The sequence below is a fragment of the Pelodiscus sinensis genome, chromosome 4 (assembly GCF_052426305.1).
Source record: "Pelodiscus sinensis isolate ZL-2025 chromosome 4, ASM5242630v1, whole genome shotgun sequence".
Taxonomy (NCBI): Eukaryota; Metazoa; Chordata; order Testudines; family Trionychidae; genus Pelodiscus; species Pelodiscus sinensis.
In genome coordinates, this window is record NC_143055.1 from 128,795,007 (window position 1) to 128,808,541 (window position 13,535).

The window sequence follows — 13,535 nt, forward strand, 5'->3', positions numbered from 1 at the left end:
TTCGCTCGCCACGCTCCTGGGACTGCGTCTGAGAATCACTTTTGCTTTTTTTGGCAACAGTGTCACGCTGGTGACTCCTATTTAGCTTGTGGGCCCGCTATGAAGGGAGTGGGGGGGGGGCAGACACCTTCAGGGGCTGAATGGGCGGGGGAAGGTTCGGGGGGGGCACCCTTGGGGCGAGGGAACGGTTGAGAACGGTTGGGTTAACCAGTGAAGCGGCGGTTGCAAAGGGGGGGGAATCTGAGGGGGGATTTAAGCCCAGCAGGGGGCGGGGCTGCCTGCGGGGGGCGGGGCCTCGGGCGGGGCTGCCTGCGGGGGGCGGGGCCGGCCGTTGCGGCGGGCGGGGCCGGGGTCCATGGCGGAGACGGACTCGCCGCTGCCCGGCGGGGAAAGTTGCCCGGGCGGCGCCGGCGCGGGGCGGCCCCCCGCCATGGAGCAGCGCAGCCCCTCGCCCGGCGACGCGGCCCCCGACTCGCCCCCCTATTTCCTGCTCTATCCGGGCCACGGAGCCGCCGCCGCCGCGCCCGCCGGGCTGCAGCCGCGCAGCGTGTGGAGACCCCCCGGCGGCGCCGCCCTGCCCGTGCTGCTGCTCAGCTCCCCGGGGCAGGACCGAGCCGGCACCCGTGAGTAGTGACCCGCCCCCCCCCCCCCCATGCCTCGTGCCCTGGCCTGGCCCGCCTCGGTCCCTTTCCGGACCCCAGTCCCAGCTCAGTGCGGGGACTCCCCGCCCCCTGCTCGCCCCTTCCCTGGGCTTGAACGTGGGTCCTGCTGGGGGGTGCAGCTGGAAAGCCCCCCCCCCCTTCCCTGCGGGTTGGCGTCGTTCTTCCAACCCAGGGGCTCTGCCCCTCGAGACGGCCCTGGGCAGCCAGGGTTTGGGGTTCCCCCCCTGCACGGTCTCGTTGGCGAGGGAGAAGGCGGCCCCGCCGGCGTGGGTCACTGCTGGGAAGCTGCCCTCGGGTGGGAAGGTTGGTACCGAAGCGTCAGCTGATTTTTTTTTCAGCAGCCAGCTGGGATATGGGGTCGCCCGGTGGGCTGACTTGGTAGCTTGAGGAGGCTGCAGGGGATCTGTCAGTGGCTTGTGTGTCATAACTTGGATTCGTTGTGTTCAAATTGTTGTGGGCTTTGGGGATCTGCTCTTTCTGGCAGGAAAGAGTGGGTTGTATCCCGAGAGGAATGGCCCCCTCCATTGGCTATGGGGACATCACACCAATAGGCCCTTTAACTGGTTGGCAAAATTTTCGGAAGAGAGGGCCTGTAGCCCTTTGTCCATCATATCACTGTCCTCTCCCCAACAGGAGAGTGACTTGGGAGTACAGTCTGAACTGATGCTGGGAGGCAGGAGGGCTCTGATAGGGCCTTCGAAGTTGTGGAATATGCATGGAAAGGAAATGCTTGGTATGTTCATGCACCAACTCAGTTGCCACTCCTGAGCCTTTTCTTTCCACTCCATTCCCCTTGTTATGGGGAAGGACCTGCCAGTTTTTGACTGCTTCCTGTGACTGGGTCCCAAAGCAAATAGGTGTTATACAGTGTGGGGGGGTTTCTCTCCAGTAGACAAGGTTGAAAAGATCTACATGTATAGTCTCTGATGTGTGTGATGTAACTCTGGGGGTTGTTTTGTAGTCTGAGAGGGGGTACATTATTTTTGATGCGTTAGCACAGACTGGATATGCAGTAGTGTGGAAGTGGCTAGCAAACTCCATTGCAAGCGTATAGAGTTTGGCATTCTTCAAGGTTTTCTTGCTAATATGTAGCATTTTTGAGTAGGAATCTATTGTGCAAATGGGGAAACTAGACCAGAGAGCATCATGGGTTTGCCCATGCCTGAGGGAGTCAAACGAATATAAGAACTCAAGATTCCTAATCATTATGCTTTTCTCTTCCTTGTTGTTGCTCTGCATTAGCTGTTGGTAATACAGGAATCTTTGGATGAAGCCTAGTAACAAATATATAATCTCTGGTGTGCTATACTGTTCCATTTATACAGTGATAGCTGTGTATGTGGCAACCTGTGTCAAGATTCCTGCTTGCTGGCTGAGAGAATGATGTAGTGACCTAGCAGGAAGTAAAGGGAAGAGGAAAATATAAATTGTTCCCATGGTGCTGCTTGTCTGCTTTTCCTGGGTCAAACTTGCATTCAGGTCAACATTCTTCATCCTCGCTCTCATTCTGTCTTTCTGCATCACAAGCTGTAGCAACACTTGTTCATTTGCTGGCACTAGTTTTGGGCAGTGGCACTAGACTTTTCTGCCAAGTCTCATTCTGCGGAATTAACAATAAAACAGTGTTTACAGGGGCGTTTTTCTGGAGGGATTTGCTTTGTTTCAGTCCGCAGACTAGTCCCACTTACCTGCTGGCTTGGTGGTCTCAGAGAATTCACAACTTATTAAGGCATCCCTGAGTTTTATAATTATTCTATTAGTAGTACAGTGCTCTGTGAAGTGGGTGTTTTTAATTGATGGAATGGTATATAAAGATGTTACAGGTATGCCTTGGGTGGTTGGTCTGGCTTTCATGAAACAGTTTGCATGTGCTTTCTCATCTCTCTGTAGTGAAGTAAAAGCTTTGTTTGTTCTTTCCTGAACTGGGAAGGGAGGTATGCCAAAACCCTCCAAACATAAAAATCCCCAAGTCAACATTCAGGTTTTTTCTCCAATGTGCTGTCTTCTGAGGTTTAATGCCAACATAGGAAGCTTAACTGCCCCAGCAGGTTCAGGAAGCTAGTAGTTTGCAGTATTTGATTTAAACCCTTCTAAATTTAGGAGAGCTTCTTTTTATGTGGTCCTTGTTAGCCCCAGACTCTGCTTTCCTCATTAGGGCTTCAGGTTTAAAACAGGACAGTTAGTCCCTGTCTCTTTGCACTATTGGTTTTTCTCAGGTGTGAGAGAACATTCTGGTGCTCACTCCTTTCCTAAAGAAAGGACCTGAATAGAGAGAGGCTTCAGCATAAATATATATAAAAGAAAGGAAGGGAAAAAAGATGATTTTTCATAAGTAATTTGTATCAGAATCATACCACATTTAATGTGAGTTTTATAAAATACAAAAATCTCCCCTAACACACATACCCCACAAAGCCTCTCTCTTTCAGAAGATCTCTGTGTTGATATGTAACAGTGAGGTCCAGCCTTGTTTTACTGAGACTTTTTAATATCCCTTATTCATATTGCCATGGTTTGAGACACAATCCCTGCATCAGACAATATTTTTCTGCTTTGCATTCCTACGCAACCAAAATTGAAACTTTGGCTTGCGTGTGTGGTTCTTTTGGGTTCCCTAACCTTTGCTACCCCCATCGTTTTAGAAATCATGGTAAACAAAAAGGAATAGTGAGATTGTGTGTGTATTTGGCACTTATAATGTCTTTCAGTCAAGACTGTAAAAGCACTTTGTGAGCCTTAATCCCTCCCAGAACAGCAGTAAAGGGAGAAAAGAGTTTTAAATACAGCTACAGTAATGGGAAGGGGTATTTCCTGGCAATTCAAGATTATGGAAGTTGAGGGATTGAGATGTATAAAGGGGCTTTCTCCAGCATTTACTGATCAGCTGAGTTATGCCTGACATCAAGGTTATGATTGTTATAAATAATAATAAAGTACTTTCTGTTGAAATGTAGTTTGCCTTGGTTATGGCATTCGTTTACATTAATAGGCTTTTACTAGTAAGTGACTGTACTGTACTACAAAATGTTTTGAACAAGCATTTAACTTGAAGTGGGTTGTGCCTGCGAAAGCTCATGATACCATCTGCATGTTTTATTAGTCTTTTAAGGTGCTACTAGACTATTCATTGTTTAATTTTTCCAGTTACAGACTAACTCAGTTGACTGGGGAATATTTCATGCAGAAATAATAGTTTCAGGAAGTTTATATTTGTAGAAAGGAAGATAGTACCTCTTGAGCTGTAGGGTAGGCATGCTGCTGTTGCCAATTGAGGTACAGCCACTGAAAGCAAGTGTAGAAATCTGAGGTAAGTCATGCAGAGTGACTATTTTGTCACTGCCTTTTTATATCTTGCCAAGGTAAAAGATGACGGAAAAATTTTTGGACACTGAATGTTAGTGTTGTTCCGTCTGCAAATGACAAAGCTGGGGAATGGGGAAATCTGATTTTTATCAGAATTAATTTCATTTGGAAATTAGGAGCTGCCATGCTGGATCACAATTGATGTCCTGTTTAATCTTAGAGCCTGTTTGTGGCCCTACAAATTCATCAGACACACACACACCAGAAATCCCATTGTGGAAAGTAATGAGTAATTTGTCTGTAGTAGAAGCTTCTTCCTGATTCCTGGCAGTTAGGGGTTAGTTTGCTACTACCATAAAACCTGGAGATATGTGTACACTGTCCAGTTTTATCCTGTTGTTTGCAGTGTTGCATGGATCTTCTTTTGGAGTGGTTACAGTTAATTTAGATACCATTATTGTGTATTTGAGTATTCATCTTCATTGAATTGCATCTGCCAGTGTTGTTCATTTATCTGGCATTGGTAGTATGTTTTGTAATTCCTCAGTTTTCTGACATCTTGAATAACCCCAAACTTTGCCATTTTATTCTACGCCCCATCTCTGAATTTGTACTGAGTTGGCAGGCTCTTCCTTGTTAAGGCTAAGGGCTGATTGACTATCTGATAAGCAAATGATTATCGGATAATCAGTTGACTAGTTGATTTCTCCCCCTTTACCCCCCTTCTTCCTGCCTCTGTCAGATAGAGGCAGCAAAAGGGGGGGAAAGAAGGGATACTTCAAAGTGGCAGCACTGTACAGCTGAGCTAGGGATCAGCTGTGCTGCACTGCCACTTTGAAACCCCTAGGCGGTGTTTCGAAGGGGCAGCTGCCACACAGCTGATCCCTGAGTTCCAGCGCAGCATTTCACAGAACCCGGGATCAGCTGGGGAGTCCCCAGCTGACCCCAGGTTTCGGGGAAATGCTGCGCAGAGCCCAGGATCAGCTGGGGAATCCCCCGTTGTCAGGGATGGTACTTGGTCCTGCTGTGAAGGCAGGGGACTGGACTCAATGACCTCTCAAGGTCCCTTCCAGTTCTAGGAGATAGGCAATCTCCATTAATGAATCCCACAATGCCTGTGTCTATTGCTTTTTTACAGATAAGTATAGTTTTTGCTCTCTCTTGTAGCAGCTGATTTTTGTCATGTAATCATACTTTTTTTTAGCAACTGTTGTTCTTTCAGAACTCTTGGATGTTGTGGATATCAACTTTCATGTAGAATGTGTTTGCAAAGAAAAGATCTGAATATGTTTTAAAATAAAAAGTCAGGACTCCACCAGTACTTTCAATTCCAGAGAACACTAAAAGAATTCTTGGATTCAGAAACATGTATCAAATGCCTTTAAAATAATTCAGCCAGTCTTTCAAATAACATACTCAAGGGCTTCATTCTTTGTTGAATATGACCATATATGAAATTAGAGTTTCTAAGCCTGTTGTAGTTATTTTATAAAAAGGTAGAACAGCCTTAAGGTACCACAGATTTTTTTGCCATATTTTCCAAGTGTCATTTAAAGACCAGTGTTGGTCAAAATTCAGGTTTTGTTTTAATAGTACTAACAAAGCAAAACTGGATTTAACAAAAATGACAGTTAATGCTAATAAATTGATTAATTTTGTGTGGTTTTGTTGCTCAAACATTCACCTACAGTCCTTAAAGTATAAACATTGAAGTATTATGGAATTGCATTTGAACTTGAAAACACAACTAACTGGATAAAGAGTCTGACCATCTAGGTTTGTTGTCCAGTAAGAGCAGTGCTTAAAGAAAGCAAATCAGTGTAGAGAGGAGTGAATTTGATTTCATTTTTTTTAAATTTTAACTGTTGTAAATTGAGATCTTAGCAACATATTCTGTGCAGGTCACATGCCAAGATATTAAAGTCCTGCACCCGTGAAATATTGCAGGATTGTCTGAAGGTGTTAGTCATTTTATAAATATTTTATCTAATTATATTCTACAACATTTTTGGACCTTGAGATAAGTCTGCAAGTTAATTGCTCATGTTTGCAATATTTTATTGAATAAGAAGCATCTAGTTTAAAGGATTATTTGCCAATTTCTCAGTTTTATCAGCTATATCTTTCAAAAACCTTCAAAGAGTTGAGGCTCACATCTTCTAGACTCGCATAGCAAATATGGAGAAACTTTGTGCTTTAGGGTGATGGTAATGATAAAATCCAAATATTGAAAGCTATCTGTAATTGTTACCATGTGCGCTATGTGTATTACCAGTATAATAATACACTACAGAACTGTTTGTTTTATCTAAAAGGAGTCTGTGTGCATATTCTAAATAATCAGTTGTTACACTCCTGATGATATTAGTAAGCAACTTCTTTTCTCTGCCTATTGGAAATAACCACTGCAAACTATTGCTGACTTTTTTTTTCCAGTTCCATGAATACGGTGAAAATAAACTTGATGAGTGTGTTCTGTTCTCTTTTTTGAGACACATTTATTGGGGAACTGAATTTTGTAGTTAAATGTCAGTTTGGACATTTCAAACTGCTGATATTTCTGTACATGCAAATACATTATTCAGGTTTTTCTGTGTACATTTGATTTTTGGGGGGAGAAGGGGGAGGTTTTCTGTGTAATACTTTGTTCCTGTAAGCTTAAATCTAAAATGTCTAGATTGAACTGCGCCCATATCAACAAAATGGCATTCATACGCAACACTGCAGTCAGTGAGGACTGGAATTAATGTAAATCTTGATTAACTTTATTAAAAAACAGGAGGTTATTGTCTGGTACCTTCAGTGGTGGCTATGTCCTGTCATGTAGCTTAACTGTGGTTAGACATTGACCTTGAAATCACTGATTTCTTGAGCTATCAGCTTGGGTAAAGGATAGAGTCATACACAGAATAGGCTGCAGTTCTCGCCTCACCTGAGGAACTGTAAAGGGCACAAAGAGTCCAGTCACCTGTAAGATACCAGGCAGGGTTACTTTTTAAAAAACAAAATTATGTCTTTAAATTTTTACTTAATGTTCAGTGCTAACAGCTTATAGTTGGATTTACCCAAAGTCACCCAGTTTTTAATGGAGAATTTTAATTTTTAGGTAGCAATCTGGCCTGTATAATACCAGGGAAAAAAGTGAGGGCTAAAATCTGGGTCAATGATGCATTTCATATAGGTACCACTAGAAGATTTGTTCTCATTGTGTTACTATCTGAGAGAGTAAATCCATGTAGTAATTGTTTAGGTGGGCCTTACTAGTTTAAAAGGTAGTTATTTAGAAACATTTAAACTGACTGGAAGATGTGCAAATTATGCTTGAGATACACCTAAAAGTAAGGGTATTCAATTTGATTTCTATTGAAGCACCCAGGCATATGAAATGAGTACAACTCTCTCTTTGTAGTTATCACGTTGACATTCTGTTCTCCATCACAGGGACCGATGAGAAATATGTGCAGTATGTTATGCCTGATCGCAGATTGACTAGCATAGTCTGAAAAGAGGCTGTGGCTGATGTGAGCAAGATCAGTCTAATTGCTCTCCCTGCATCAGCAGCATCTATAGAGCATCCTGGGAATTGCTTGCCCTAGGATCTGAGCAGCTGGTCACATGAGTCTGAATTTTCAGTTCAGTTCATTAGTCAGCCATTTTGGTCAACACCCTGCTTGCTGCGCACAACCAATCCTGTTAGCACTCTGTGTCCAGGCTTATCGGGTGAGACAGACTAGTAGGGATTCTAGCAATTCTGGATATCTGTTCTTATAGACTTATATTATTTTGTTTTTTCTTAGTTTTGGTAACTAGCAAAGGAAGCTTTTTTCTAATGCAGTGGCCAGGTTTTCTGTAGTTGCTTAGGATTAATAGCATCTAGCACAGCTGAGGAAAAAGATAGTTAAGGAAGAGAGAGGAGGAGGAGACGGAGAAGAGGAGCATCATTTATACCTTGCTTTTTCATACAGAAGCTGTCGCAGTTTGTGATTTGAGCATATTTGTTCTTACGCAGCCAGGTATTTCTTCTTCTCATCATCAGAAGGCTTTTCCTTTTAGTTCTTTTTTGTTGTACCAGCTGAGTCATCATGTCTGCCCTGACGCCTCAAAGCGATATGCCAACCCCCACTACAGACAAGATCACGCAGGCTGCCATGGAGACCATTTATCTTTGCAAATTCCGAGTGTCTATGGATGGAGAATGGCTTTGCCTGCGCGAGCTGGATGACATCTCACTTACCCCCGACCCAGAACCTACCCATGAAGGTATGGTCAAATTCTCTACCTTGGGAGCCCTGCAGCCGTCTCATTGTTACCACTACAGAGTGAGTGTGTGTGTGTGTGTGTGTGTGTGTGTGTATGTATGAGGGGGAGGGTTCACCACTCAAGGGCTTACATAATCTGGAAAACATGGACAAAATTGCATATGCCTTAGCCAAAAATATATAGATCTAATAAATTCTGACAAGATTCTGAAGTATATTTTAAAATCAGACCTTTTGTTAGAGTGCCAGAAATGTGGTATTTTGGTTTGATGTAGAAACCCAAAGTTGCATCATTATAAGAGGTACGGTTCTGTATTGTCATATCAACACATGCAAAACAAACCATGAATATTTTTATAATGATGCATTTTATTGTGATCTACATATTTAAACACTGGATATTAAGAAATTTGTAGCTGTCTTGTAAACAAGCAGCATTCAAAAAGGGAGCACATCAGTAAAATTCTGATTAATATGTGATTTGAGGAGAAATTTCGAGACGCCCCAAGGAACTGGGCAATTCTATCTCCTATCAGGTGATAATACTATTGGGAATTTTGTGCTCTTATTTAAGATAGCTTTGAAGCCTGCAGTATGGATTTATAAAACACATTTTTTTTAAGTTTTCTAAGGGAATTAATTATTATTTGTGATGTGGCTGGTGGTAAAAGCAGTTTAATGTCTAGGACAAATATAGTCAGATTGGGACAATAGAAAAAACAATATAAAGCTTTGCTAAAACTAAAAAAGAAAACCCTCCCCTATTCTCTTCCAAAGGAAATCATAGTAAATAATGTGTGGAAGCATGTTTAGTGGTCATCAGTTAATCACTTAGCACCAAATTCTGTAAAATGCTCAACTCCTATTGGAATGACTAACACCAATTGAAGTATACCTTTCAGTATTAGACTCTCTATTCACTAACTGTCATGATGTAAATCCATGCCAAACCACTTGATTGCCACTGTAATATTTTATTATTTGATATTTTGCTAGATGGGATTGCCCTTCAAATTAAATAAGATTCTCCCAGGTAAAAAAGATAATTTAAACTTTACCTGTCCAATCATTTTAAAGATAGATAATCTATTAGTTCCAATATACCCACAAAAGCAAAGTAATGCAGAGTGACAGAAGCAAAACACTTTAAAGTAAAAGGCTAAAACTCCATCTTAAGTGTGTCCCATTGTGCTGAGGTGCCATAATACACACATTTGAGACCCCTACAGCTTCTGAAGTAATATAAATAATGGGAGATGTAAGGAGGAACTGACATGCTTGACTTTGAATTTCTGTGTGGGTGTGTGTGTGTTAGCCTTAAACCTAATTCAAATGTTCTTTGAATTTTTCTCTTATAGTATTTGCTTTTCATAGAATGTTCTTTAGAATAGTGTGGGTTACTGTGATGAACCATAGCTACCCCTTTGAGTTGTTAAAGTACTGTACATCTTAATGGTGTTTGGGGGTTCTTGGGCTGTTTCTGATAGTGGAGATGGGAAGGCTGTTATGGCTTTAGAAACCCTATTCAGGTAGATCTTGATTCTCTAACCCATAGATTATTTAGATTCAGATCCCACTTCATATAAACCCTAAAGTTTATGGTGCAATAGAATTTGGATGATTCCAGTTTTGGCCCTCTTCTGCTTAAATTTCATATGACTCCATAGTCCTATTCATAGAAGATGTTGAAAATATATCTTAACTAATATGATTGTGTACCAATTAAACCATATATCTCTAAAGACAACTTTAAGCATTAATACTGAAAGAAAATCTTGTACCAAACTAATTACTTTGGATACACGGTAGCTAATTTTCAAATCTCAATGTTATAACTATATTTTAAATATCAGATGCTAATGGAAAATATTGAAGAATATTCCAAATACGTTTGGTTTTTAAAATTCTTTTCAGATACTTTCATTAATGTATCATAAAACTGAAAGCAGATAGATGTTTATCTCTAATTTTAAAAAACTAGCTTATTTCTTGGGGTATGGACTCTGTCTGGTCCCTTAGAACATGTTTGGGGGAGATAACACCAAGAAAACCTGGTTTATGATGAAAGTGCTGATACAACTTTAACCATAATATTAGTATGCAGTGATAGCAAAGGCACTGGTACCCTCTTCTATATGAAAAAAGGGGGCCAATGACTGACAGAAAAATCAGCCGGAGGCCACACACAATTTGAGAAACAAAAACAAACCCCTCACGTGGCTCCCTGGCTAATAAGGAGAAAGACCCTCCCCACGTTCTCCTCCCACACCAGAGTCTAGGGCAGGGCTACTCAGCGCGTGGCCTGGCTGTTTGCAGCCCACAGTGCAGTTTGGGTTTACATGGGGCTCAACACGTGGCCTGTGGGAGGGAGCCAAAACAAAAAAGTAATCAATATAATGGTTTTCTGTTATATGCGTTTTAGTAGTTAAATTTCTGGATTGTCATTGCTCATTAAAAGTGCTGTCATATGGGTGGAAATCGGGTAAATATTGCATTTTATTAGTATCAGCAGAACTGACTGAAATGGGGCCTGTGTGTTGTGTAATCTTGCCTTAATCTTGGTATTCATGCCCATCAGTGTGAAAAGCTATTTGTATATATATTTGCATGTATATGCAACCACACTTCAGTTGTGGACCTCGGCATGTGCTGTGAGTATCATTGTGGCCCCTGGAGCTTCCAAAGTTGAGTAGCCCTGGTCTAGGGGGAACCAGCGTAGTAGATTTTGTGTGCTCCAGCCCCTCAGTGGGGTAGTCGGGGAGCTGGAGCGCCAGCTTGGGTTCAGTGCTGGGGGGCAGCCCTGAGTCTCAGGAGCCAGATCCAGGCAAGCTGGGGTTGGCATCTGTCCCCTGAGCCTTAGGTTTTCCCACTCCTGCTGTAAGGGATTGAACTATGAAGGCTACCAACACTTGGATGCTGGTTAAGGGAGTGGAGCTGAGAGAACAGGAACATAAGAACAGTTATACTGGGTCAGACCAAAGGTCTATCTCTGACCACTGTCAGAAGACAGGGTACTGGGTCATTTCCAAGTGTCCCAGAGGGAATGAACAGAACAAATAATCATCAAGTAAAGAATGCCAGAAATGCTGTTTTTCTGCAGTACTTTGATTTTCTTTGAAGCCTCCATTCTACCATTAGACATGTCTTACCTTTCTAAGATCCAAGCTTATGGGACTGAGCTGAAGAGATCTGGCAATCACAGCTAAACATGGTTTTGTGAAGGTGCTAGATTTGACACTTTGTTTTCCCTTAAAGCATGTCTCTACAGAAGATCTTACCCTATTACAGACTGAACCTCTATAGGCCAGCACTCTCTGGTCTGGTAACATCTGTGTTCCAGCATGATTTTATCATGGGTGTGGCCAAGTTTCCCATGGTCCCATAAAGTTTGTTTACAGCCACCAGTCCTGGCTCTTAGTGTTCTGTGCTGTTATTTAGCTCTAATTTACCCTTGAATGTCTTCTAAGAGCCCAGGAAGCAGTGGAGGTACTAGTACTGCTGCTAGACAATATTAACCTCCTGAGGGTGGGCCATTTTTCTAGTTTGGCACTGGTCAGGTGCTGACTAGAGAGGTTCAACCTGTAATACAACACTATATTATATTTTAGTCTTTCCAACACTGTCTCCTTTGAGTAGTAATGTTGGCACATTCTCAAGATGCTAGTATAGAGTACAGTGTTCTTATTGACATGTTTGTACATTTTTTTGCCTCATGGTCTCCTTATAGCTATGTCATTATTTAGCTACAAGAGCCATCAAACCACATCTCTTAATGTATTTAGAGTAATAGAATTCACTTTTGAGGCTTTGTGGTAGGGATATGCTAAAGGTCCTTGTAACCTTTGGCAATTTTTTTCATGTAGACATAAACTAAAGCAAATAATAATCTGACACTATGACCATAAAATATTACAGCTTTTCTAGCTGTATTGAGCTGCACTGAATAACATGGAGTAATTACAGCTCAAGATTTATGTGACACTACAAAACATATGAGGAGCACCAATCATTAACTGCTTGCAGTTAATTGTCTTGTGAATTTTCATGGTCCCAGTCTAATCATGTTCCCAGTAAAGTAAATGATAATTCTCCTATTGGCTTTAATAGGACCAGGAGCATATCTATCATCAGAAAACAGGTAATATTCTGAATTAAATGCTTTGAAAAAGTCCTGGTAATAAACAACAAACAAGTGCTCTCTGCAAAAATAGTTTAAAGGAAGTTATGTTCTCTCATATAGCAAAAATGACTCCAGCAAAGTTGTAATGAATAGACGTACCTATGACCCCAATAAACACTGTCTCCCAAGAATAGGGTAAAATCCTGAAATCCTGTTCACTTTCCTCAAGCAAGCAGTCTTATTGAATAAAACTTCCTAATGAAGTGGAGCTGGTGGTTTTGTGTAACACTTCACCCATCTTTTATCCCAAAATGCCTCCCTAAATATAAATTTGGGAGATGGGGATTTTGGTGCAAACTAAAAGGTGTGTTTCACCCAGTGACAAAAACAAAGGTTCCACCCGCCCTTGCTGGGGCTCTTGTACATTACAGAGTGGAAGTGCTGTAGGGAGCCTGGGGCCAGCGAGGAGTGGCACATGCATTCCACATGGCATGCCAACTTTGAAATGTACAGGAGTCCCCAGCGGAGGCTCTTGTGCATTTCAAAGAGAAAGTGCTGCAAGGAGCCTTGGGGCAGCAGGGGACTTAGAGTCCCCTGCTGACCCTAAGCTCTATGCAGCGTTTCTGCTTTGAAATGCACAAGAGCTTCTGCTGTGGCTCTTGTAGATTTCAAAGAAGAAGCGCTGGTGTGGAACCTGGGGTCAGTGGGATTCCCTGCTGTTTCCGGGCTCCACATGCATTTCAGTCTTTGAATTGCACAAGAGCCCCAGCTGGGGCTCTTGTACATTTCAAAGATGGAATGCAGAAGTCCTTAATTACTATTCGAATAGTTGATGTAAATCCCATCGACTATTCAATTAGCTTATTAATCAAAATGTAACATCCTTAGAAAGAAAAGTATCAATTCCCAATGAAAGACTATAGAAGGGACAAGAAAGGGCGATGGAAAAGTAGAATGACAGATACAGTAAGAGAAGACTCAGTGAAAAAAGCTTTTAGTTTAGTGAATTTTTATTTGTTGTTTTGAATGTAGACAAAACCATACATTCAATTGCCCTCATAAAAGTTCCTGTGAGGATTCTGCTGCTGGACCACATTGCAGGTTTTAGTGATTTCCCGATTCTTTTCTCCCAACTTTCTCAGTAGGTGGGTCCTTGAGCATCTTAATTTTCAAACTTATCTCTGTGTGACT

At 42.0% G+C, this 13,535-nt stretch overlaps 1 protein-coding gene across 17 annotated transcripts in view; it reads left to right on the forward strand.

The window, feature by feature from the left end:
- The first annotated feature begins 287 nt into the window (after nt 1-287).
- Nucleotides 288-13,535, forward strand: part of RUFY3 (RUN and FYVE domain containing 3) — a 76,266-nt gene continuing 63,018 nt past the window's right edge. For 5 of the 17 annotated variants that reach the window (XR_016349507.1, XR_016349509.1, XR_016349510.1 and 2 more), the window contains exon 1: nt 290-623. Coding sequence is in view for 13 of the 17 variants with exons in the window: in XM_089778134.1 (XP_089634260.1) it covers nt 356-623 (268 nt within the window). In the remaining 4 variants the exon portion in view is untranslated. Of the gene's footprint in view, nt 624-683; nt 8,226-13,535 lie in introns of those variants that run through there. The other 12 variants (XR_016349508.1, XM_089778137.1, XM_089778139.1 and 9 more) reach the window with 8 other exon arrangements.